Genomic DNA, 27,991 nt, shown 5'->3' with positions numbered 1-27,991 from the left:
AGGAGATACACTCCTTGCAGAGAACAATCATGGGAGAAAGATGGGCTGCTTATACACAGGGAGACAGCTCAGGGGGCAGGAGTGTATGGAGGGCTGGACACTGGGAAGAGGTAACTATGGGGAGGAAGTGGGAGGGGAGCTGTTGCATTGTGGTAAACTGTGGTCAAAGACATGAGACAAAGTACATGTGAACTGCTGTACGGAAAGTGAATTTGCTCTGTAAATCTTCACCCAAATCACAATTAAAAAAAAAAAAAAATTAAAAAAAAAAGATTTAAATGTGAAACCTAAATCTATAAAGTTCCTCAAGGAAAAAATAGGGGCAAACTTAGGGGCCCTAATTTATAGTATAGATAGACTATAAAGCATAACCCAAAATGCACAAACAGCAGAAGTGAAACTAGGATTAATGGACCTCCTAAAAATTAAATTTTTATGTTTTTCCAAAGACTTCTCCAAAAGAGTAAAAAGAGAACCTACAGATTGGGAAAAAAATATCTGACAACAACGTATCTGACAAGAGACTTATCTCTAAAATTTATAGAAAACTCCAACACCTCAACAACAAAAAGAAAAATAATCCAATTAAAAAATGTGCAGACAACATGAATAGACACTTCACCAAAGAGGATATCCAGGTGGTCAACAAGCATATGAAGAAATGCTCATGATTATTAGCCATTAGAGAGATGCAAATCAATAAACGAGATACCATCTTGCCTCAGCACTAGTAGGAAAGTTCAGCAAGACAGAAAATAACAAATTCTGGTGACAATGACGAGAGATTGGGACTCTCATACAGTGCTGGTGGGATTGTAATATGATACAATCACCATGGAAATCAGTATGGCGATTCCTTAAAAAATTGGAATTAGAAATACCATTTGACCCAGCATATATTCTAAAGAATTGAGAGCCAGGACAAGAACAGATATATGCACACCCATGTTCACTGCAGCACTATTTACAATAGCACAAAAATGGAAACAACCTAGGTGCCCATCAACAGTAGAACGGATAACCAAACTATGATACATAAACACAATGGAATACTATGCAACCCTATAGAATAACCTAGAATCTGCAAAACACCCCATAATGCGGATGAACTTGGAGAACATTATTCTGAGTGAAATAAGCCAATCACAGAAGGACAAATACTGTATTAGTCCATCATTGTAAATCCCAAGAAAGGTTTATATATAGAAGGACATTTTCTTGGTTCGTTACCACAGGTGGGAGGGGAGGAGAAGGGACACTGTTAGACAGGTAGAGACAAGTATTGATTTGGGCGAGGAGAAGGGCAATGTACCAAATGTGAGTAATCAACATGGTGGCACTGAGGAAGAGGAAGACATAGAGTGGTGCACGGGAGGGACAGACAACAAAGATGAATCTTTTTGCACCTACAGTTCTGCACTGTCAGTGAAGGCAAACATGATATATGGGTGGATAGATGGGTAAACAGGCTGAACTGTTAGGTATGTTTATACAGGGGGGAGTGTGCCCATGACCATGTATAGGGTTGGCAGACTATGTTTCTACAAGTGTATTTGTATGTTCTGAAAGAATTCCCAGGTATATAGTAGTGCTGACAAAGGACAAGGTTGTAGTCACTTCTTGGCCACAGCCAACTACCCAGAGGGAGCAAATAGTTGGACCTGTGGTCTTGGAACCATAGTCACAGGGGACATCAAGCCCAACTAGCATAACATACTACACCAAAACACTGTTCCACATTCTACTTTGGTGAGTAGCGATTGGGATCTGAAAGGCTCACAAGTAGCCATCTAGATGCAATGATAGGTCTCTCCTTGTCTAGAGCAAAGAAGAATGAAGAAAACCAAAGATGTGTGGAAACAATTAGTCCAAGCAAGTGGTACACCATGCAATCCTCAGCCTGTACAACTATGAGACCAGAAGAACTAGATGATGCCTGGCTACCACTGTCAACCACTCAGAGGGAGATCTACATAGGATATCCTGGATGGAGTGGAGAATAATGTGGAACAAAACTCAAAATCATTAAAAAAAGAAAAAGAAAAAGAAAAAAGGGATCTGGTTTGCTGGTCTGATAGAACCTGGTGGAACCACTGAGACTATGTCCCCTAGATGACCTTCAGGCCGGGAATTAAACCCACTCCTGTGGCTTCCAGCCAAATAAAAAACAGGCATATGAGCTGAATGTTTCCATTACATAGATACACTCCTTGGAGAGATCAATCATGGGAGAATAGAAGGGCTGTGTATGTACAGGGAGAGAGCTCAGGGGACAAGAGTACATGAGAGGGACACAGGGAAGAGGTAACGACGGGGAGGAGGTGCGAGGGGAGCTGTTGCCTTGTGGGAAATTGTAGTCAATGTCATGAGACAAAGTATATGTGGGGTGCTGTATGGAAACTGAATTTGCTCTGTGAACTTTCACCCACATCACAATAAAAATTTAAAATATATATATATATATATATTTGTTGTTGTTTGCCATCGAGTCGGCCCCGACTCATAGCGACCCCTCCTTGGGTTTCCGAGGCAGTATCACTACGGAAGTAGGAATGCCCAACCTTCCTTCCGAGGAGTGGCTGGTGGGTTTGAACCGCCAGCCTTCTGGTTAGCAGTCAAGTGCCTTAGCCACTATGCTACCAGAGCTCCTACATATCCTACATATAAATATATATATATGGATTTTTCCACTCAATTGGCCAGGTAACTGTCTCCCAAATTACTTGCCATAGATGAGTAAGCACCTCCAGCACTGTATCCATTTGTTGAAACACCTCAGTGGGTATTTTTGTCAATTACTAGGGTATTTTTTTTTTTTTTTCCTCACCAATTCCTTCAGTGCAGCTTAGAATTCTTCTTTCAATATTATTAGTTCTTGACCATGTGCTACATTCTGAAATATCTGAACACCAACAAATTCTTTCTGATACAGTGACTCTGTATATTCCTTCCATCTTCATCTTTTTTTTTTTTTTAAGAGCTTGTTTTACAACGTAACATGTACATTTAGTTTCGTTCCCCATTCGCCATCTCCAACTCTAACCCAGTCTCCTTCCCTCCCTACCCTGCAACCCTCCCCGTGTGCCTCAGATTTATGCACTCCTGTTTGTCCTGCATTTCCTCAGTTTGAATGTTGGCCCTCTGGTGTCCCTTGGTCTATTACTCTAAGGGATGTATTACCATAGAGTATGTGGGTGCGGCATCCTGGGTTGAGTGGTCAGCGTGTACATCTTGTTAGCTATTGGGCTGAGAGCCCACCCCTGAGGGTGAGTTTTATTCCAGGTGCAGAATGTATTTCAGGGCCATAGTATTGGGAGTCTCTCCAGATTTCATCTGACCAGTAACTCTGGTCATTATTGAAGTTTTGGATTTTGTTCCACGTTTTCCCTCTCACTCTATCCAGGATCTCCAGACTTGATCCTTTTCTGAGTGGTTGGCATTGGTAGCCGGGCACCATCTAGTTCTTTTGGTCTCGAGGGCCATTGTGTCCTAGGGCTGATTGCTTCTATATGCCCCCCCCCCTTTTTTGCGTTCTTCTTCACTTCCAATGCTAGGAGACCGTTAGCTGCATCTTAGGTGGCCGCTTGAACGTTTTTAAGACCCCAGTCACTACTCACCAATGTAGGATGTGGAGCAACGCTTTTATGTATTTTGTTGTGCCAATTGAGTCTGGTGTCCCCCAGTACTATGGTCCTGAGGCAGCAGATCTATTGAATCTCTCTCCCATAGTGTTGGGATGTCTGTGAGGGATTACTCTGTGTCTGTCTTCTATTGTTTCTGTAAGGACTGCAGGTATTTTGTATCACTGGTGTCTGTGCAAGATTAGCCTCAGCTGAATCTATCCTTGGTCTAGAGTATATTTCTGTTTACTGACTCCTGTCTAATCATCTCAGGTGTTTATGTGTTTATCTGTATAGTCTAGTGTTTGGTGTTAATGGCAATGCGGTATTGTGGACCAACATTGGTTGGTATTAGCATATATCATCTATCTCTTATGTGCACAATTCGGTGTCCTCCCATTTCCTAATGTAATTATGGTGGTCTTATATCCTTCCCGTATGTCCCTCCCCCTACCCACGTCAGCATGTAGCTCCAACTAGCCTGAAATTAATTCCTCCCCTTCCCTCCCCATCCTGGTTACCTGCTAGGTGAGTTCCCTTTCCCAAGCAAACTCTTCTCTGTCTTTTTACAGTAATGGGTTCAGACAGTACTTGTCCTTCTGTGATTGACTTATTTCACTCAGCATAACGTCCTCCAGGTTCATTCATGTTGCGAGATGATTTGCATATCCCTCATTATTCTTCAATGTGGCATAGTATTCCATTGTGTGGACATACCATAATTTGGTTATCCACTCATCTGTGGATGGGCATTTAGGGTGTTTCCACCTCTTTGCTATGGTGAATTGTGCTGCAATGAACATAGGTGTACATATGTCTGTTCATGCGCTATCTATCACCTCTTTAGGATATATTCCTAGTAATGGAATTGCTGTGTCAAATGGTACTTCTATTTTCAGTTTTTTAAGGAAACGCCATACAATTTGCCACAATGGTTGTACCATTTTACAATCCCACCAGCAGTGTACAAGAGTTCCAATCTCTCTACAACCTTGCCAGCATTTGTTACTTTCTGACCTGTTGAATTTTGCTATTATTGCTGGGGTGAGATGATATCTCATTGTTGTTTTGATTTGCATCTCTCTAATGATTAATGATTTTGAGCAATTTCTCATGTGTTTGTTGGTGACTTGTATATCTTCTTTGGTGAAGTGTCTGTTCAAGTCTTTTGCCCATTTGTGAATTGGGTTATTTGTCTTTTTGGTGTTGATGTATTGAAGTTTTCTGTAGATTTTGGAGATAAGTCCTTTGTTAGATATGTCATAGGCAAATATTTTCTCCCAATCTGTAGGTTCTCTTTTTACCCTTTTGATGAAACCTTTTCATGCACACAAGAATTTAATTTTTAAAAGGTCCCAGTCATCTAGCTTCTCTTCTATCTCCTGCACATTCTGAGTTATGCTTGACAGTCTATTTATGCCGTAAATAAGGGCTCCCAGATTTGCCCCTATTTTATCTTTGATGAATTTTATAGTTTTGGGTTTCACATTTAAGTCTTTGATCCAGTTTGAGTTTGTTTTTGTGTACGGAGTGAGGTATGGATCTTGTTTCATTTTTCTACAGGTGGATATCCAGTTTTGCCAGCACCATTTGTTAAAGAGGCTGTCTCTTCCCCATTTAAAGGGTTTTGGGCCTTTGTCAAAGATCAGTTGCCCATAGATGGATGGGTCTATATCTAGACTTTCGATTCTGTTCCATTGATCTATCTATCATTGTAACAATACCATGCTGTTTTGACTACTGTGGCTGTATAGTAGTTCTTAAGATCTGGGAGTGTGAGACCTCCCACTTTGTTCTTCTTCTTGAGAAGTGCTCTGCTTATTCGAGGTCTCATTCCTTTGCATATTAAATTAGTAATTAATTTTTCCATGTCCTTAAAAAAATTTGTTGAAATCTGGATCAGGATTGTGTTAAATGTATAGATTGCTTTAGGTAGTATTGACACTTTCACAATGTTTAGTTTACCTATCCATGAGCAAGGTAGGTTCTTCCATTTATGTAGTGTCCTTGTTGTCTCTTGTAGCAGTGTTTTATAGTTTTTCTGTATAGATCTTTTGTGTCTCTGGTGAGGTTTATTCCTAGATATTTTATCTTTTTTGTAGCTATAGTGAATGGTGTTGTTTCCCTTATTTCTTTATCAGAGGACTCCTTGCTGGTGTAGAGAAATCCAACTGATTTTTGTACGTTGATCTTGTATCCTGCCACTTTGTTGAACTTCTCTGTTAGTTCCAGTAGTTTTTTTTTTTTTTTTTATTGAGTCTCTTGGGTTTTCTATGTATAGGATCATATCATCCACAAATAGAGATAGTTTTAATTCTTCTTTGCCAATTTGTATGCCTTTTATTTATCTTTCTTGCCTTATTCTCCTGGCCAGGACTTCCAATACAATGTTAAATAGAAGTGGTGATAGAGGGCATCCCTGTCTGCTTCCCGTTCATAATGGGAATGCCTTGAGTCTTTCTCCATTAATAATGATGTTGGCCGTTGGCTTTGCATATATATCCTTTATTATGTTGAGGAATTTCCCTTCTATCCTTATTTTGCTGAGAGTTCTAAACAGTAATGGATGTTGGATTTTATCAAATACCTTTTCTGCATCAATTGATATAATCATATGGTCCTTTTCCTTTGTTTTGTTTATGTGGTGGATTACACTGATTGATTTTGTGATGTTGAACCACCCTTGCAAACCTGGGTATGAATCCCACTTGTTCTGGTGTATTAATTTTTTGATATGTTGTTGGGTTCTGTTGGCCAGGATTTTGTTAAAGATTTTTGCTTCTGTGTTCATGAGTGATATTGGTCTGTAGTTTTCCTTTCTAGTGGTGTCTTTCCCTGGTTTTGGTATTAGTGTTATGCTTGCTTCATAAAATGAGTTTGGGAGTACTCCATCTTTTTCTATGTTCTGGAATAGCTTGAGTAGCATAGGTGTCAAATCTCTGAATATTTGATAGAATTCTCCAGTGAAGCCATCAGGGCCAGGGCTTTTCTTTGTGGGAAGTTTTTTATGATCTGTTCAATTTCTTCCCTTGCTGTTCAAGCTTTCTATCTGTGAGTGGGATAGTTTAGGTAGCTCTTGTGATTCTAGAAACTTCTCCATCTCTTCTAGGTTCTCAAATGTATTGGTGTGCAGTTTTTCATAATATTCTGTCAGTATCTTTTTTATTTCAGTTGGTTCTGTTGTGATGACATCTTTTTTGTTTACAATTCTTATGATTTGGATCTTCTCTTTCTTTTCTTTTTTTTAGGTCTGCCAATGGTTTATCAATTTTATTAATCTTTTCAAAGAACCAGCTCTTTGTTTTGTTAATTTTCTTTTTTTTTTTTTTTTCATTTATTTCTACTCTGATCTTTATTATTTCCTTGCTTCTAGATACTGTAGGATTCTTTTGTTGTTCTGTTTCTAGTTGTTGGAGTTGATCAGTTAGAGTTTTGATTTTCCTTCTTTCCTCTTTTTTGATATATTTATTGCTATAAACTGTCCTTTGAGTACTGCTTTTGCTGTGTCCCATAGGTTTTGCTATGATGTATCTTCATTCTCATTTGTTTCTAGGAATTTTTTTATTTCAGTTTTTATCTGTTCTGTTACCCAGTAGTTTTTGAGCAGTGAGTTGCTCAGCTTCCATATGTGTGATGCTTTTTCCTTGCTCTTCCTATTATTAATTTCTAGTTTTATAGCATTGTGGTCTGAGAAGATGCTTTGCAGTATTTCAATGCTTTTGAATTTATTGAGGCTAGTTTTATGTCCTACCATATAGTCTATTCTGGAGAAGAATCCATGTGTACTGGAGAAGAATGTGAATTGTGTTTTTGTTGGGTGAAATGCTCTGTATATGTCTATGAAGTTCAGTTGGTTGATTGTACTGTTGAGTTCTTCTGTATCCTTGTTGAGTTTTTTTCCAGTTGACCTGTCCCTCCTTGAAAGTGGTGTATTAAAGTCTCCTACTACTATTGTGGGAGCTGTGGTAGCATAGTGGCTAAGACACTTGCCTGTTAACCAGATGGCTGGCGGTTCAAACCGACCAGCCACTCCTCGGAAGGAAGGTTGGGTAATCCTACTTCTGTAGTGATACTGCCTCGGAAACCCAAGGAGGGGTCTCTATGAGTCGGGGCCGACTCAATGGCACATAACAACAACAACAACTACTACTATTGTAGAGTTGTCTATTATCCCTTTTAACTCAGTTAATATTTGCTTCACATATTTTGGAGCACTTTCATTGGGTGCATAAATATTTATTGCTGTAGTGTCTTCTTTGTCAATTGACCCTTTCAGCATCATATAATGTCTTTCCTTATCTCTTAGGATGTTTTTCACCTTAATGTCTATTTTATTAGAAATCAATATTGCTACTCCTGCCTTTTGGTTTCCATTGGCTTGGTATATTCTTTTCCATCCTTTAACTTAATTTGTTTTTATCTTTGTGTCTAAGGTGGGTCTCTCGTAGGCAGCATATCAATGGGTCTTCTTTTCTTATCCAGTCTGCCACTCTCTTTCTCTTGATAGGTCCATTTAGTCCATTCACATTGATTGTAATTAGTGATAAGTATGAATTGATTGCTGTCATTCTATTGTGTTTTTTGCTGTGTTGTTGGTGTTTCTTTGGTCCTTATATTTTTCTGGTGGTTCAAACCCACCAGCCACTCCGTGGAAGGAAGATTGGGCAATCTACTTCTGTAGTGATATTGCCTCAGAAACCCAAGGAGGGGTCGCTATGAGTTGGGTCTGACTTGATGGCACACAACAACAACATATATTTTTCTGCGCTGAGTTTGGTTTGCTGGCTAATGTTTTCTCCCTTTTCTTCTTTATAGCTGTTTGTGTGCTTATTAAGTCCATATGTTTTCCTTCCTTCTGGATTTGCTTATAAGAATTGTCACTTTTCTCTATGGTTACCTTGGAGTATATTCTTGTCTCTACAATTAGGACAGTTCGTACTGCCAAGACACTGTCCTGTTTTCCTTTCCATTTGAGGGTCTGTATCTAGACGTTTTATTCCCTCTGATATGTTAGTTGCTGTTGTTGTGTGCTGATTGAGTTCCTTGGTTTTTAAGGTACAATGTTTTATGGTCTTATTTTGAGTATCTATTTCTGATGTGGTTTTATTTGTTGATGCCATGTATCTTGGTTTTGTTGATCTCTGTTGTAGGGTCTCTATTGGAAGGACTTCCTCAAGCATTTCTTATAGGGTTGGTCTGGTTTTCACAAAATCCCTTAATTTATGTTTGTCTGAGAATGCCTTGATTCCGTTCTCATATTTGATGGATAATTTGGCTGGATATAGGATTCTTGGTTGGAAGTTCTTTTCCTTCAGTGCTTTATATGTGCCATCCCATTGCCTTCTTGCCTGCATGGTTTCTGCTAAGTAATCAGAGCTCAGCCTAACTGTTTGATTATTATAAGTAATATTTCTTTTTTTCTGGGCATGTCTTTGGCATTCCTGATGTCAATCATTTTCTGACATGTGCTCAACATTTTTTCTTTGTCTTTGGTTTTGGAAAGTTTGATTATAATATGTCTTGGTGTTTTTCTCTTGGGATCTATCTTGTGTGGGGTTCTATGAGCTTCTTGGACAAATATCTTTTCTTCCTTCATGATATGGGGGAAGTTTTCTGTTAGCAGGTCTTCCACAGTTTTCTCAGTGGTCTTTTTCACCTCTTCTTGTTCTGGAATTCCAATGAATCTTATATTGTTTCTTCTTATGTCATTGCATATAATTCTTAGGTTCTCTTCATTTCTCTTAAATTATTGTTCTGATTTTTCTTCATAGAGACTAGTGTCCAGGGATTTGTCTTCTAGTTGGGATATGCATTCTTCAGCCAGTTCTAACCTACTCTTTTGTGCTTCTACCGTGTTGTGTAATTCTGTCATTTTGGTACTCATCTTCTGCATTTCTAACTGCTGTTTTTGTATGAGTTCTGATTGTGCATTAATCTTATTATTCTGTTCCTGAATGATTTTCCTGAGTTCCTCCAGGGAACTGTCTGTGTTCTCCTTGTTTCTGTTTTGAGTTTCCTTAGGCTCTTGTAAAGCTCTATAAATATATCTTCTAAATTCCTTCTCAGATAATTCTATTGCCTCCTCTTCCTCCATGTATGAGACCTTTGTTTGTGGTTTTGTAAGCTTTGTCCTGTTTTTTTTTTTGTTTGATTTGAGGTTGCCTGTTGTTTCCTAGATATTTTGAGGTTGTCTTTAACTGTTGGTTACATGTTGATTTGTTTTGTCTTGATTTTATGGTTTAATATTGTGAAAAGGTGAAGCTGGTGTATTTTATTATTAATTCAGGTATGCTGTGTGGCTCTGCAGTTTTCTTTGTGATGGTGGAATCACTGTATGGAATGTGGATCTTGGTTTCTATTTGTCATAAAGAGGGTTTTGAGTTTGAACTGGGAGGTTTTATGTTGGCTGAATGTGGTTTCTTCTATTGGATGAGTGAAGATATTGGCAGGGAAGGTGGCAGTGGAAAAAGGAAAGCTTGCTGTTGCTAGGGTCGGTTTCTAGGACTTTGAGCAGGCTGCTACTGATGATGTCGTACTGTTATTTACAGGTCCTCAGCTCAATTTTAGGAAAGACTTACTTTCCGGTAGGCTTGGATACACGCAAAGACCCCACTCCTGAGCTCCCTCAGTGCCAAAAAGCTGATCGAAGGCAACTTCCCGGCTCCTCCATCGCTCACGGGTTTTTCTCTCTCTGCCCTGCCTGCCCACAGTGCCGGCCCAACTCTTCCAGACTGTGATTGGCTAGGGAGTTTGTCTGTGAGATTGCCCAATTGTGGTGCCAAATGTGTGCTCAGTTTCAACTGTGCTGGAGTTGGGAAAGTGCCTGCTAGTAATCTGTCATCCTAATATTAGTGATAAAGTCAAGCGCAGAGCTCTCAGTGCCACTAAGATGACCCAAGCATATTCAGTGACCCACTGAGGAGAGAGCAAGCCCACTTTCCTGGAGTACCAATGGGCTCTCTGCTTGGGTTTCAGTGGTTCTGGGTGTGCCTGATTGCACCTAGCTGACCCAAGTTACCAATAAAATCAGGTGCTGAAGGTAGATCCTTGTGGTGATTGCTGGTATCCTGGTGTGGTCACTGGTATGCTGGTATGTCTTCTGCCTTGACCCAGGGAGGTCTCAGATGGCCATTCTTGCCTGCTGGTTGCTTCCCCAGGGAAGTCTCTAATGGCCTTTCTCAGCTGCCTGTCCACATTCCACAGGATAGATCTTCTTTAGTTTCTTTCCCTGTATCTTTCCTCTAATTCTACTTCTCTGAGTTTGGTGCACTCTGACTCAGTGAGCTGTTCAGAGTACCAAAATCCCTAATTCAAACTGCTGTACCTAGTTTTTCAAGCACTGAGATGTTAGGAAATAACGTGGTGATTACTGACTCCATTTTGAATCCCCTCCCTTCCATCTTCTTTTGATGCTTCCTACATTGTTCAATTTTACTCACAGAATCCTTCAATATTGCAACTCAAGGCTTGAATTTTTTTTCTTCAGTTCTTTCAGTGTGAGAAATGCTGAGCATATTCTTCTCTTTTGGTTTTCTACCTCCAGGTCTTTGCATATTTCATTATAATACTTTACTTTGTCTTCTCAAGCTGCTTTTTGTTCAGCTTTTTTATCTCATAATTTTTTCCATTTCTTTATCTACTCCCTGTTCAAGGAGCTCTGGTAGTGTAGTGCTAAAGGCACATGACTGCTAACCAGAAAGCTGGGGTTCAAACCCACCAGCCACTCCTCAGAAGGAAGGTTGGGCAATCTACTTCCGTAGTGATACCGCCTCAGAAACCCAAGGAGGGGCTGCTATGAGTCAGGTCCAACTTGATGGCACATAACAACAAGAACAACACTCCCTGTTCAAGAACAAGTTTTGAGTCTCTTCTGACATCCACTTTGGTCTTTTCTTCTTTTACCATATTTTCAATGACTGTTTGCTTTCTTCATGTATGATGTTCTTGATGTCATCCCACAACCCATCTGGTTTTCAGTCACTGGTATTCAGTGCATCAAATCTATTATTCAGGTGATCTCTAAATTCAAGTAGGATAAACTCAAAGTCATGTTTTGGGTTTCCTGGACCTGCTTCAATTTACTTGAGCTTCAACTTATACTTGCATATGAGCAACTGATGGTCTGTTCCACAGTCAGCTCCTGGCCTTGTTTTGACTGATGACATTGAGCTTCTCCATCATCTCTTTCCACTAACCTAGTCAATCTGATTCCTGTGTATTTCATCTGGTGAGATTCACATATATAACCTCCTTTTATGTTGATGAAAAAAGGTATTTGCAATGAATAAGTCATTGGTCTTGCAAAATTCTATCACATGGTCTCTGGCATAATTTCTATCACCAAGGCCATGTTTTCCAACTATTGATGATTCTTCTTTGTTTCCCATTTTCACATTCCAATCACTAGTAAAAATCAATACAACTTGGTTGTACGTTTGATCAATTTCAGACTGCAGAAATTGGTAACAATTTTCAATTTCTTCATGTTTGGCTTTAGTGGTTGGTGTGTAAATTTGAATAGTAGTAGTATTAATTGATCCTCCTTGTAGGTGTATGGATATCATCCTAACACTGACAGCATTGTACTTCAGGATATATCTTGAAACATTCTTTGTGATTATGACTGTGATGCCCTTCCTCTTCAATTTGCCATACCAGGCATAGTAGAACTTATGACTGTAGATTCAAAATGGCCAATACCAGTCCATTTCAGCTCACTATTGCGTAGGATACCAATTGTTATGTGTGGTATTTCATTTTTGACAACTTCCAATTTTTCTACATTCATACTTCGTACATTCCTGCTCTAATTATTAATGGATGTTTGCAGCTGTTTCTTCCCATTTTGAGTCATGCCCCATTAGCAAATTAAAGTCCAGAAAGCTTTACTCCATCCACATCATTAAAGTAGAGTCTACTTTGAAGAGACAGCTCTTCCCCAATAGTATTTTGAGTGCCTTTCAGCCTGAGGCACTCATCTTCTGGCATTATATCAGACAACGTCTCAGGACTATTCATAAAGTTTTCCAGTAATATATTAGACAGTGCTTCACAGATATTCATAAGGTTTTAACTGGTCAATTTTTTGAGAAGTGAATGGTCCCATCCTTTTTCCCATTCTGTCTTAGTCTTGAAGCTCCACTGAAAGCTGTCCACCATGGGTAACCCTGCTGGTATTTAAAATAGTGGTGGCATAACCTCCAGTCTCACAGTGAAACACAATCCAGCACAGTACGACAAACTCACCGACAAGTGGTGGACAAGGCCCCTATAGCTTCATGAAATAAGACAGTTTTACTATTCATTCATTGTGTGACTTTGAGGGGAGTCAATTAGCCTCTCTAAGCCTCATTTTCTCATCTTATTGAAAAATGAGGAAATTTTTCCAATCTGTGGTGGGCATCATCTCCAACCTCCTTCTCCTTACATTTTTAGTTGGCATGACTTGTAGTTCTGAACAGTAACACACAATGCATAAGTCTTTGGCATTCCTGATGTCAATAATTTTCTGACATGTGCTCTGCCTCATCCCTTAATTTCTTTCATTTGTAATGCAGATATGATGGCTAGAGTAACAGCCATTCTGCCACCATGAGAGAACAGTTATGAGAATAGCAGAATTTTTTGCATTGTATCATTGAGTTATTGATCCAGGCTAGCAATTGCCTATATCCAGACTTCTTGTTTGTGAACAAAAATCCTGTTTGTCTATACTACTATCTTCAGATTTTCTGCTTCTTGAAGTCAAAAGCATTATTGATTCAGTGTCTCATAGGGTTAAGAAGGTTAAATGAACTAAAGAAAGTAGTGCTCTTAGTTAGCACAACATCTGGCACATTGTAAATATTAAGTAAATGCTATCCAATCGGTGGGCTATATGAATGTCTGAAGCCACAGACCCCATTTGTATTTTCTTTTCACCAATTTTTTTATTAAGGTTTTTATTGAATATATTAGAAAATTTGATAACTTCCAAAAGAGAGTAACAAAATCCCACCTACTACTCTTGTCCCTAACAACCCAGGTTCCCTCTTCATAATTAACCTTTGTTCAACTTTGAAAACAGACTACAATGTAGGGAGTTCTTTAGTTTTTATTGTGTATGGAGAAGAAGGAAGACAGGAGATAGAATAAAATTTTGTGTCCTGGGGTCATTTTTGAAGGACTAGAATGTTCAGATTCAATTAAGAGGCTTCTATTATTCTTTAGTTCAAACCCACCAGCCACTCCTTGGAAGGAAGATGGGGCAATCTACTTCCCCAAGGAGGGGTCTCTATGAGTCCGGTCTGACTCCACGGCACATAACAACAACAACATTATTTTTTAGCAGATACACAGGATAAAGACACGAGATCATTATAACTAATGATTAGAGGTTGCAGAGAAAGTTGAGAGTGGTGGGCCATTGAGACTTCTGTATTTAAGGGTGGTCCTAGACTGGCCACTTCTTTTTTATTTGAAAGGAGTTCTGAATCTGTGTATAGGAAAGTACTCAAGGGAAACTCCAGAGGTGAGTGGAATGAAATAGAGGAGAGAGGCAAGCATTACAAGCATCTGATTTTGAGAAATACAGCATTTGATAGGTTATCAGGATGAGTGGGTTGCAAAATATACCCTGATACCTTAATAAATTGACTTGCTGAGCACAATTATTGCCCACTGGAAAGTGGACTATTTCTTCCAAAAATATTATCTCTGTTTAACATACTGTGTTAGACTGGGTTCTCTAGTTAAACAAAACCAGTAAAGCTTATATATATAGAGAGAAGGAGAAACTTATCTTAGGAAAATGGCTCACACACTTATAGAAGCTGGCAAGTCCCAAGTTCTTGAATCAAACATCAAGCTGGAGGCTTTTCCCAACTCATGCAGCTGCAGGGGCTGAGGAGCTCAAGGTTGGCAGGCAGTATACTGGCTATTGACTCCAACAAATGACGAATCCAAGATCTCCAGGCCGAGTGGTGGATTGTTCCCTCACAGACAGTTGTAGGCAGTACAAAAGAATCCTGATCCACAGAAGAGTGTCTCTTTTCCCAGGTTGTCTATAATTATACTGGAAGCAGGCCACACCCCTAGGGAAAGTCCCACTCAACAGATTGGCTGCTCAAAAAATATACATCTGATCTCATCATGGGAATAACTACATCACAACTGCTTAAACCACACAGAATTGTGGTCCAGCCAAGTTGACACACAGCTCCAACTATCACACATACTCAGTGCCGTTGAGTTGTTTCTGTCTCATAGCGACCCCTCCTTAGTTTTCCAAGGCGGTATCTCTACAGAAGTAGATTGCCCAATCATTCTTCCAAGGAGTGGCTGGTGGGTTTGAACCACCAGCCTTCTCGTTAGCAGTCAAATGCTTTAGGCACTACACCACCAGAGCTCCCAGAGGTTACGTTAAACTCCTTTTTCAAGCAAAAGAGGTTTGCTCCTGTTCCTTTTGTTTTGGCAGTTAGGGCTTTGAAATTATTGTATAATATTTAAATATTATTTAAAAATTTTAATAATATTTATAGATTCTTAAGTTTGAGAAGCACTTTGATAATAATATTATAATAACACGTTCCATTTACTAACCACTATTTCATGAGAGGAATCATTCTAAACGTTTTACACATTTTATCTTATTACTTGGGAATGAGAAGAATGAACTACTGCTACATCACGGATGAATCTCAAAATCATGCTGAGTGAAAGAAGGCAAACAAAAGTGAATACACATAGTATAAGTCCATTATATAAAATTCTAGAAACTGCAAACTAGTCTGATCTGACAAGAAACAGATCAGTGGTTGTCTTGGAATGGGGCAGATGAGGTATGGGGGCTAGGAAGGAGGAACTACAAAGGACCATAAAGTGACACATACGTTTGTTATTTGGATTATTGTGATGGTTTCATGGATATGCAAATATTTAAAAACTTATCAAATTATATGATGATGGGAAATTTGGCAAGGGATATTGTTGATGGTTGCACATGATTAGTGTAATCAATGCCACTAAATTGTATATGTGAAAATATTAAATGGGCAAATGTTGTTTTGTATTTGTTTTTATAACAATAAAAAATTTGTCTTTCAGGATAGAAAATGGAAAAATTAGCTGTGATTTACTCATACAGTGTGTTCTATGCAATAGTGAAAATGCATGAATTAGATCTGCAGGTATCAAATTAGACAAACAAAAATATGACAATGATTTAAAAAGCAAGTGGCCAAAGGTAGGTAAACACACAACACTTTATTTTTTATGGATACATAGATGTATCAAAAGTGCAAACTTGGGATGGTATACCTCAGCTTTAGCACTCTGTTTAATAAGAGACATGAAAGAGGAAAGGACAGGGGTACAGTGACATCACGAAGGAGGTACAGGGGTGAAGACTGCTCTGGGTGACACTGTCAGAGGGGGTGACACCAAAATGACTGTCCATAAAATTTTTCTGTAGTGTTTCAACAGAAATTTATGATTTTTTTAATAAAAATATCCCTGTAGATAGTTATAACAAAAAAAAACATTTTTTTTGTAAGCCTAGCTGACATGTATCAATATCAAAAACTCTGCTAATTAACTTTTGGAATCTTCTAATGTACTCCAGTCAGAGCTGTCATTACACCGATGCTTCAAATCCTGTGGTTTTGTCTAAATGCACTACTGTTTTTATTGGTGCCAGTGTTTCTACAATGCTGATTTTGTCAAATATTCTGGTGTTTCAGCTATAGTATTGTGGTAAGTACTATTTGTGAACCTGTATCTATAACTTTTTTTTGACAGTGCAGTAGTAATTAAAGGAAAAGAAGAAGAAAACTCAAAAAAAGCTTCTACTCAGTTACTAATGATATTGTAACTAATAATGTACTCCAATGTAGAAAGATTTTGTTGTTAGTATTCATATAGTCTAAGACATATTACATTCAAGCAATTTACAACCATATCACATATTATTCTATTATTAAAATTAATAATAAAATTTACTAAGGATTCTGTGTGGTCTGGTATGGGAGAAGGTCCATGGGGGGTAGTGGGGTGTGACACTATAGTTAACTGCACTGAGTGACATCCCAGTGACAGCATTTTGGGGATGGCATATTAACTGTACTTATTATGCTAAGATCCACAGCAAAATGACAAAACTTTAGCATCTGTTAAATCTGGATGGTGGGTACATGGGCATCTGTTACATTATTTTCAGCACATTTCTGCATGCTTAACATATTTCATAATAATAAAAAAAAGTTTAAAATATCATTTCACCCAGCACTAATAGCAAAGTTGAAAAAAAAAAAAAGAGAGAGAGAGGGAGAAAATAATAAATGCTTGTTTGGGTGTGGAGAGACTGGAACCTTTATACACTGTTGATGGGACTGTTAAATGGGACAACCACTGTGGAAAAAGCTATGGTGCTTCCTTAAAAAACTGGGAATATGAATATCATATGATCCAGCAACCCCACTCTTAGATGTATATCCTAGAGAAATAAGAGCAGTGATGTGTTCATCATAGCACTGTTCACAATAACGAAGGATGGAAACAACCTACATATCCATCAATTGAGGAATGAATTTGAGAAACATAACATGGATATACTTAGAGCCCATTATGCTGAGTGAAGTTAGTCAATCACAAAAGGACAAATATTGTATGAGACCACTATTGTAAAAAGTCAAGGAAAGGTTTTCACAAAAAAGGAAATATTCTTTGATGGTTACCAAGGGTAGGAGGTTATATGTCAACTTGACTGGGCTTGCTTTTGAGTGGCTGGGCAGCTGGATGCAGTTGTTCCCCATGATGAGACTGGTAATCAACTCCATGATGGAATCTACTGGAGCAGCTGCGTAGCTGCCTTAGGGATGTGGTCTGCTTCCAGTACATAAGAAGATAGCTTTGAGAAAGGTCTCTGGAGCTTTTTGGCATGCTTAGATCCTGCATGTAGCCGAGTTCATTCAGCAGCCTGCAATAGTGGCCCTGCCAATCTTGGGACAATTACTGGACTTGAACTAGTAGCCTGCTACGTTGTTTGATAATCTTGGGACTGTGTCATTTACTTGTGGACCTTGGGTTTGTGAGCCTCAGCAGTCAGCTGCTATCTGAGCTAAGAGACGCCTCCAGCTTCAGTGGCCAGGAGCAAGAGGCAGAGCTGAAGTCCAAAGTCGAGAGGCTTTCACCCTCTTTTAGGTATTTTCTGTTAGAGTGGCACTAGAGAACTACTACAGGAGTGGGGTGGGGAAGAAAGAGTAAAAAAAAAAAAAGTTTAAATAATTCCCCATCACACTGTCAGCATCTAATTCCCTTGCCAGGGACAATTGCTGTTATGTTTCTTGTGTATCCTTCTGGAGATATTCTAAGCATCTGTAATCATAGATGTATGTGTACAGATCACATATACATAAGTAAATATTTACCTATCTCTTTTTAAACAAGACACAATGTGGAGAATACTATAAATACTGTTCTAGAAGTATCTTGCTTTTCCCACTCAACAAAACTTTGGAAATAGTTCCAACTCAGTAAATACAGAATTTCCTCTTTCTTTATTTGGGCTGTATAGTATCTGAACATATGGCTATATTGATGAATAATTAGGCTATTTACCATCTTTTGCCATTGTAGGCACATTGTAGGTGCACATTTTTGCACGTGTCTGGGTTAACTACCTGTCATTTAAAGCCGACTATAGCACATCAAATTCAATCTTTTCTTAATCACACAGAGTATTTAGGACAGACAGCAAGTCTTAACACTGAGTTACAAAGGAGGTAATGGGCTTTATGAAGTTGTATCTTCACTGAACGAAACCAGAGCAGCTGTCTTTTGAGTTCATGTATCTTCTTTTTTCCTATTTCTCCCTCTGATACCAGGCTTCCAGCTCTCACTTCTCTAACTGTTGGTAGCACCCTTTTCTCCTGCTATTTTGTCTCTTATAAAATGTTTTGGACAGAGACACCAAAGAGTCAAGATTGTTAGGACTATGACTAAAGAGAATTAAGATTCCAAGTAAAGGAACAGTGCAGTTTTTAGAATCAAAGGTACGAGCTTTATTTCAGGGACTTTGTGACATCTGTGCTGGCTACTCTGGAACTTTGGTTTACTCCTCAGTTCCTAACTGGCTCTGAAAAGTGACTCTATAGAACTGTTTAAAGGTTGGTGCTTTGAACCCACCCAGCAGCACCATGAAAGAAAGACCCAGTAATCTGCTTCCATAAAGATTACAACCAAGAACAGCCAGTTCTACTCTGTATCACCGGGTTGTCATGAGTCAGGGGCCAACTTAACAACAGTGTGAGAAGACCAATGGGATTGAGGTCTAATTGTTGTGGGGGAGGCCACTAGGGCATTAACAAGAGACAGAAAGTGTTGTATTTGGTGTATGCTTAGCCACAGTAAGAGTTCATCCTGGCTTTATTTGGCAACATTTGTGACTTTCTCGAATAATTCTCTATGTCCCAACAGGAGGGAAGGAGAAAGTCCTACAGGTGAGCAATCCAGAGTGAGAGCAAGAGAACAGGGCATCATGAAAAGCCCATTATCTTCCTCCTTGGCTGTAAACTTTAAACCATTATAATAGGATTCTAGAAAACCACTCCTCTGGAATATGAGAACAGGAGTTATACTGAATGTTTACTACAAATTACAAAGTATTTTCTTACCAGAAAGGCAATATAGCCTAGTGGCTAACACCACAAGCTCTGGGGTCAGATTGTCTGGTTTTAACCCTTGATCTACCACTTATTGTGTAGCCGAGGGTGGTTTATTTACATTCTCTGTGTCTTGGTTCTCTCATCCATAAAAGTGCTTATTTCACAAAGCTGATACAGGATTAAATGAATTAAAAATGTGTAAAAGTCTAGTCCAAGTTAGTGCCTGATATATATCTGATGAATGTTTGATAAATGTCAGGTATTATTAATGTAGAAGACTGGGCAATCTACCACCATATAGATTTACTACCTTGGAAACCCAATGGGGGTTACTATGAGTTAGGTTTGACAAAATGGCAGTGGGGTTTTTTTTTTTTTTTTGGTTTCACAGTAGTAAGAGGTCTCTCAGTGGTGACAGTGCTTAGCTGGTAACCCACCAACGGTACTGCAGAACAAAAGGCCTGGTGATTTGCTTCCATAAATATTACAGCCAAAGAAAACCCTATGGAACAATTCTATTCTGCAACACATCTCCATGAGTTGGAATTGACTTGATGGTACAAGACAAAAACAGCAAGTAGTATTAAAGTCTCTGGGTGGTACAAGGGTTAACCCATCAGCCGCTAATCAAATGTTGTCCGCTCAAGTCCACCCAGAGGTGCCTTGCAAGAAAGACTTGGTGATCTATTTACAAAAAAACAGCCACTGAAAACCCTATGGAGCACAGTCCAACTCTGATGCATATGGGTTCACAATGAGTTGGAGTCAACTCCACTACAATTGGTAATAATAGTAAGAACTGGAGTAAAGGAGCAGATCTGGTAATTGGTCAAGCACTGGACTCAAAAACTGCAAGTACATGTACAGGTATGTCTTCCCTTGAACAAGAAAAATAAACTGAATTAGGTAGACCAAACAGAGTTAAGATTTGTACCAGCCACACATGTGGAATCTGTATCAAAAGCCAGCTCTTTCTCAGGTTTATGTGGTGGGTGTTTCTATAAAATAAGGAGACCCCACTATCAATGAGAAGGAAGGGCCTTTTCTTCATCAACCTTTTAACTCTGAGGCCTGGGGGGCTCATCTCTATTTGGGCACCCACCATGATAAGCATGCTCCATGCAAGTAAGAAGACTGAGTGTCACACTAGCCTTGCCGCTTGGTGACCTTGGGCAATCATATACTTTTACTGGAGTTTTAGTTTCTCCATCTGTGAGATAAAAAACAAACCTGTAGATTCTGACTCATGGTAACCTCATGTGTTATAGAGTAGACCTGCACCATAGGGTTTTCTTAGCTGTAATCTTTATGGAAGTAGATCACCAGGCCTTTCTTCCATGGTGCCTTGGGAAGATTCACACCATCAAACTTTAGGTTAGTAGTTGACCACAAACCATCAGATACAAGGGTGAATTAAATGATCTCTAGAGATAATTCCCACACCAAAAGTCCACGAGTTCATTCACATCTTTTAAAGTTTTTAGCTTTCTTTGTCATCAAGAGGATGAACTGCTCTGTACTGAACCTGCCACCCTGGAGGAAATTACAGGCCAGGGAGGGATGCAGGGAGAAAGGATGGGAGAAGGGGAAGTAGAGAGTGGAGATGCAGAAGTGGGACAGAGGTGTTGTAGGGGGCAAAGGAAGGGAGCAGTGAAAGGAGAGACTGAGAGGAAATGCACAGGGCTGGGCCTGGGCCAGCAAGCCCTGCAGGTACCTGATGCCTTGCTCCAGCTCTGTGTCAGTTGAGAAAGCCACACAGACATCCCCCACCCATCCCACACTCACTGGGTACCTTACCTTGCAGCATTGCTGATGTAGTGTAGTAGTTGAATGGCACATTTTTCACCAAGTACTCTTCAGGGTCCAGGCTGGCCAGTTTGGCTCCCACCAGGACTGACTTACCAGTGCCAGCGGTGCCCACCAGCATGACAGGCCGCCGCTGCTCCAGGAGCCGCTCCATGAAGTAACAAACGCGGATGGTCTCGCTCGTGTGTACGAGGCACGCCTGAGACAGGGACATAGTGAGAGTGGAAGGGCTCATGGGAGAACATCAATCAAAGACCAAGCAGTTTCTATCAAGTTAACCCTGACTCATGGTGAACCCATGTGCATGTGAGTGGAACTGCGGGTGCTCTGCAGGGTTTTCAATGGATAATTTTTCAGAAGAAGATAAATGGGCCTTCCTTTCAAGGTGTTTCTGGGTGGACTCAAACCCCCAGCCTTTTGATTGGTAGCTGAGTATGTTAATTGTTTGTACCACCCAGGGACTCTAGTAAGAATAGCTACTCAGTATTATTCTCCTATCCAGTGAGACCATCCTATAAACTCATTTTTGGGGTTCCCAGCAGTTGAGTAGAGAGAACTCCCACTCTCCTCTGTTTTCTGTCTCCCTGTGGCCCCTCTAATGTATTTTGGAATATTCTGTCCTTGTTATTCCTCTCCCCACAGGATGTCTGCTTGGACTGGTACTTAAGTCTCCTAGCCACTGGTGATCTTGTGACTTCATTACAACTATGATTTGCTCGGAAAAAAAAAAAAAAATGCATTTGGGGGGTGACTCATTCCTAATCATTGCCATTAAGTTGACTCTGACTCATGGTGACCCCATGTGTGCCAGAGTAGCACTGTGCTCCATAGGCTCTTCAATGGCTGATTTTTCTAAAGTAGATCACCAGCTCCTCCTTCTGAGACACCTCTGAGTGCACTCAAATCTACGACTTTTCAGTTAGCAGCCTAATGCTTATCTGTTTGTACCATCTAGCAAGTTTAAAACATGTGGATTCTGATATGGGGCTACTCCTGGAGCCACTGCAGATTCCCGGGCCCATTCAGCCCCACTTACCTGCAAAGGCATCTCTGGGTCGAATTCAAACTGAGGGATTAGCTTGGACCACAGCTCAAATTTCTTGGTCTCTGGGTCTATGTAGTAGTCAAAGATGGTTCCCTGAGAAGGAAACTTGACAGTCTTGAACTCAGTCAGCCACCACTTGCTGAACTCTGCCTGGTAGTCCACAAGCTGCAAAAACAAAGGCATCAAGGGGACTAGGTCTTGCAGAGCTCAAGCAGCATAGATAAGATGAGTTGGCACTGGACAGAAGTCAGGGCAGGGAACACAATGTGCTCTTGCCTGATGGACCCTGTTCCTCGCAGCAGGATGTTGCTCCCTTGAGGATCAGTCCTACATGGCCTAGCTGCTAACTCTGTCAAAGAACCCACCCACAGAGAAGTTGCAAGGATTACAGAGCAGACGCCACAACACTCTCTGATGTCAGATCACAGCCAAGCTATCTCTGGGCAACTGCTGCTTGGAGTATGGATAGCATCCATCCTGGATCCTGCAGCTGAGCTGCTCAACACTGGTGCAGGAGACCAGGAATGACAGCCAGACATCACAGGGCTCATAGTCTGGAGAGAGGTGTCAGGACATGGAAGAAAGGGGAGCCCTTGCCCACAAGATTGACAAGTGTGGCCAAGAATTTCTGGAGAGATGAACCAGTTCCCAAGATTCTGAGTACATCCCAGAATGGCAGCCAGATAGATGGAGTAAAATGGTGATAATGACTATTGTCATGTGAGGTACAGTGTGACTAAGAGCCCCAGAAGGGAAGTCAGTACGTAACTGTAGGAAGATCACCTATTTCTGTGCCTCACACTCATCTGTAAAATGGAGATTCTAGAAATGAAGATTTCTAGGTTCCTTCAAGTGTTAAAATTCTAAAATCTAAAAGCAGTGGAGGAAACAAAAGTATACTGATCTAAATGACGAAGGAAGAGGCGGAGGCATATAATTTATATGCACACATTAGACTATGAGCCTGAGGGATGGGGCTATGACCCAATGGACTCTAACTGTCTTATTGTGGCCAAGCTGAACACACACATGCAGACACACATGCACACATATGCACATGCAAGGCACCCACACATGTACACACATGCTACACACATATACACATGTATACTCACACGCACACTCACACATGTGCAATTACACACACTCATACATATACACACATGGACACACTCATATGCACAGACACATAATTGCATATATATACACACTCACACATAGGTGCACACACTCACATACTTACACACACACACCTATCAAAACTTACCCACTGCTAGTGGCATTTCTCTAGGGGAACAAACCCAATCTTTGAACACACAGACCTAGGAAAAGTTCTAAGCCCACAGTGGTCCCTGTAGGAAATGCTTCTGGAGGGCAGGACAAAGACGAACTTTAAAGACTGGGATGGAACTCCCAGACTAGGGAGCAGAGTACATAGCAACAAGTCTGGACCTGGAGCCAACATTTTGCTGTCTATTAAATAAACTGGATTGAGTTTTTTGGTTGGAAATGAGAATGAGCATTAGGCCTAGGCCGTCAGGTAAGGACAAATTTGTTTGTTCTTCTTATTCTGATATGATTTCAGGTTAAGAGAACACTATTGTTTCTCAGTATTGTTCTTTCCAATCAGAAGCCTTGGAATAATCCCCATTTTTAACTCATGGATAAAACTCCTGAAGACTTTTAACTGAAAATAAGATTTTAGGTCTACATAGAAAATTCGAGATGAGGTCCCCTGTAGAAAGAATGAGATTGTATAGATTGTCTTCTATCTTCACCCTCAACCCCACCTTGTACAATACAATTTCTCAACCAAGCCATTAGCTGTGCCACACCTGCATTATCTGACTTCCACCCCTGTAATCAGGTGATTGACCGCACCTTCCATTATAATTGGATGCTGTAAGGGTATGGTCACCAATCCAGTGGTCCTTTCTCAGTTTATCTCCTTGGGTATCTCTTCAGCAATGGAACTAATGGATAGGTCCCTTTTGAAGCCTCTCTCTTTTGTGGATTCCAACATTTCTTGGGTTCACTCCCTGCCTTTTAACCTTAAAGATGTTAAGATTATACTATTATGCTATAGTAGAGTTTGGAAACCCAAGGAGGGGTCACTGTGAGTCAGGGCCAACTCAACAGCACACAACAACAACAACACAACAGAGTTTGGATTGCAATTTCACCTTGTTTGATCTTCATAGCATTCTAAGTTATACTGGTTAGTTAAAATTTTTTTTATTTTATACATGAAAAGATGAAAGCACAAGAGTTACACCTCTAGAAGTGTATGGCAGGATTGGGAGTTGAACCCAGGTTTCTCAATCCAGTGCTCTTTATACCATATGCTTCTGTGAGATAATTACTTCTAATTGCTGCAAAGTATTTAGTCAAGATATACACTTTTTTTTTTTTTTTTTTTGTAGACCTTGTGGGAGTCCGTGGGTAGTGCAAACAGTTAACATGCTCAGCTGCTATCCAAAAAGCTGGAGATTTGAGTCCACCAGAGGCATCTTCAGAAAAAGGTCTGGTGAGTGCATGGGAAGGAAGGACACAGGGAAGAGGTAACTATGGGGAGGAAGTGGAAGGGGAGCTACTGCATTGCTGGAAATCGTAGTCAATGTCATGAGACAAAGTGTATGTGAGCTGCTGTATGGAAAGTGAATTTGGTCTGTAAGCTTTCACCCAAATCACAATCAAAATAAAAAAAAAAAAAAAAAGGCCTGACAATCTACTTCTGAAAAATTAGCCATTGAAAACCCTATGGAGCACAGTTCTACTCTGATACACATGAGGTTGCCATGAGCCAGAACTGACTCAACACAAACGGTGCTACTTAGCTATGGGTTCCATTTTGTATTTTTCTGCTTTAATGTCAGCCTTTTAAATGTAAGCACCATTGGTGTTCCCAATGCAAGTATTTTGGCCAAATTCTTACTTTTCAATTTATAGTACTATTTTTGGTGTTTAGCTTTAATGCAGGTTGTGTAGGGGTCTTGGGCATCCCCTGCTGCTAAAAGCTTTCTCCCTGTTCTGTTCCTATGGGCCAGCACTGCTGCCCACGGCTCCAAGTACTCCACAGCCCAGGACACCTGGGGAAATGCTTTCTCCTGGGCTTTTAATAAGAGTGGAGTGGATTTAAGTTTTTCTGTGCAGAGACAGAAAAATTGATCGCATGTCTTCTTTCTGATACCCCATGGCTACTCAACACCAACATGGGACAGAAACCCAGAAGTTGCTGTCTGACATTTCAGCAGCTAAAAGGTCAGAGACAGCATTTGATGGAAAGCAATAAACTATGCTTTTGGGATCCCTGTGCATTCCGGTGAGGTCTCCTCAGCCTGCTGAAATCTTTGCCTCCTTGCCTCAGAGGGGAAATGACAAACTGTCAAAGAAGCAATCCTTAAGGAAGTTCCAAGGATTGATAAACAGACATCAGGAAATCCCCAGAGGTACCCCCCTGCCCTGGAAGACCCTTCATTTCCTTTCCTGCCCCCCCAGCATTGACTGGGGGTGGGGGGAGAAAGCCATAAGCCTTCAGAGGCTATGAGAGCTGCCCTCTGAATTGTAAAGTTAGGAAGTGATGAGAGGTAGGATGGACATTATGATCAAGAGTCTATTCAATGGAAAAGAAATTGCTAATTCTTTTTGTACTGGTTCATCTCCATTTTGTATTTCTAGAACATGGCTTGGCCCTGGGAGGCTGAAACTTTTACCTCTCTCCTTCAAAAAGCTCTACAATTAACCTAGCACCCCAGAAAGAGTTAACTTATAACTCACCAGCAATTGCAGATTGGTTTGACCACCTGTTGTGAAACAGGCACCAGACCCTTATTATAAAACTGAAAAAGTTGATGTTGTTAGCTGCATTCACTGGCACTTGACTTACGGTGACCTCATGCACAATAGACCAAAACAATCAGTGAGGATCAGACCGTCCTGACCCATAGGGTTTTCATTGATAGCATTTTGGAAGGAGAATGTCAGGCCTTTCTTCCTAGTCTGTCTTAGTCTGAAAGCTCCATTATAACCAGTTCTGCATCAGAGAGACAAGTGGTGGCTGCACATGAGGTGCACTATTTAGGAATCATAATGGATCTCCTGAATGGAAGGCAAAAATTCCACCAGTGACCACAATGCCTCATAAATATTTATATTAGGAGTATGTTAATAATAAGCACTTATGTGTGTCAGCACTATTCTAAGTGCTTTGCTTGTATAAGCAGTGCCCGGATTACAAACAAGTTCCATTCCTAAATCTGTTAAATTTTTATGTAAATCAGAACGGTTAGGTAAGTTTGTATATAACCTGTTAGTCGAATGTTTGTACTAGTCTATAGTATATAGAGCATCTCTCTATGCATAAGAAACATTAACACTTCTAGATAAACATATTTAACATAATAACCTAAACTCACTCACTGCTGTCAAGTCAGATACAACTCATAGCAACCCCTCCTTGGGTTTCTGAGGTGGTATCAGTACAGAAGTAGATTGCTCAGCCTTCCTTCTGAGGAGTGGTTGGTGGATTTGAACCTCTAGCCCTCTGGTTAGCAGTCAAATGCTTTAGGTGCTACACAACCAGAGGTCCCAACATAATAATACAGTAATAATAATAATAATTTTTGCAAAAGTAGCTCCCATTTATTATTACTAACCACTGTATGTACCTAATTTTTAATATAACAGCCTTTATGGTGTTGTATGTAAGTCAGAGGTTCATAACCCAGGGACTGGGTATTTATGGCAGGCACTTAGAACACTAATCACAATCCTTGTCTATTATTATCATCCACTATCACCATTCTTATCTCCTTTCTATACATTGGGAGAGTAAGGTACAGAGAGGTTAAGTAAGTTGCTGAGGATCTCCCAGCTAATGTGTGGCAGAGTTTTAAGTTTTAAGTCAAACTCAAGCATTACCAGGTCTAGAATCCATGCTCTTAACCACTAAATGATAACTATCTGATAGCTAGCATTTCTCAATTTTAAAATATTGCCATGACTACTTTCACTACATTGTTTCTAGATAGAATAACTAAGTAATGAAATAGGCTGGAAATAAAGGTAGGGTTAGGAAAGAGGATGCCATTTACCCCAAGATACTCCAAGCCAACACCCCAACTGCCAAACAGCATAAGCCTACACCAACATCAATGACCACTAAAGCCTCAAATATTTATGAGATAAAATCAAGAAACATCATGGGATAAAATCTACCTTGATTTCCCACCCCTAGATGTCTTTATAAATTTTTGCCTTTTTTGTGTTTCAATAGTATGGATGATGGCCAACTCTGGGCTGGTATAGCCAAACCCACTGCCACCGAGTTGGTTCTGACTCACAGAATCCCATAGGGTTTCCAAGGCTGTAAATCTTTATGAAAGCAGACTGTCTTGTCTTTCTCCTGTGGAGTGGCTGGTGGGTTTGAACTGCCAACCTTTTGGTTAGCAGCTCAATACTTCAACCACATACACAGAGCAGCCCTATATCATCCTTGTTCTGAAGATATTTAGAAGGTTGAAGGAATTCCTTCCACTCAATCTCCTACAGTACAGGATCATTCCATCTCTCTCTGTATAAAATCACCCTGCAAAGTAGCACTTATACCAACAGCTGTTCAGGCTCAAACAATGCAACTGCTCCAATGAGATCAAGATACGTTCATTAACTCAAAAAGCAACAGTTATAAACACATCAGAGACTCATCTGTATCACCCAATGAGGTCCTTCTATGGGGACTATTGTCTTTAATAAAGCAATGGGTAGATAACTAATTGGTTTGAAGCTTTCAAGTTAATTATGACACTTAACTATCACATCTTCCTTATCTTGGTCGAATCAGTTTTTGCCTGTGTGGACTAGAATGTGGTGGTATCATT

The 27,991-nt window shown here is 40.1% G+C and overlaps 1 protein-coding gene across 1 annotated transcript in view; it reads right to left on the bottom strand.

Moving 5' to 3' along the window:
* DNAH9 (dynein axonemal heavy chain 9) overlaps positions 1-27,991 on the bottom strand; it is a 722,341-nt gene that overhangs the window by 344,872 nt on the left and 349,478 nt on the right. The window contains exons 37-38 of the mRNA XM_007948048.2: positions 22,104-22,277; positions 21,059-21,266 (exon numbers count right to left, since the gene is read on the bottom strand). Of these exons, the coding sequence (XP_007946239.1) occupies positions 21,059-21,266; positions 22,104-22,277 (382 nt within the window). The remainder of the gene's footprint in view (positions 1-21,058; positions 21,267-22,103; positions 22,278-27,991) is intronic.

The sequence above is a fragment of the Orycteropus afer genome, unplaced genomic scaffold (assembly GCF_000298275.1).
Source record: "Orycteropus afer afer isolate SDZICR_OR568_19922 unplaced genomic scaffold, OryAfe1.0 scaffold00199, whole genome shotgun sequence".
Classification (NCBI taxonomy): domain Eukaryota; kingdom Metazoa; phylum Chordata; class Mammalia; order Tubulidentata; family Orycteropodidae; genus Orycteropus; species Orycteropus afer.
The sequence above is the reverse complement of the archived record's forward strand: the minus strand, read 5'-3'. Positions and strand labels throughout refer to the sequence as shown.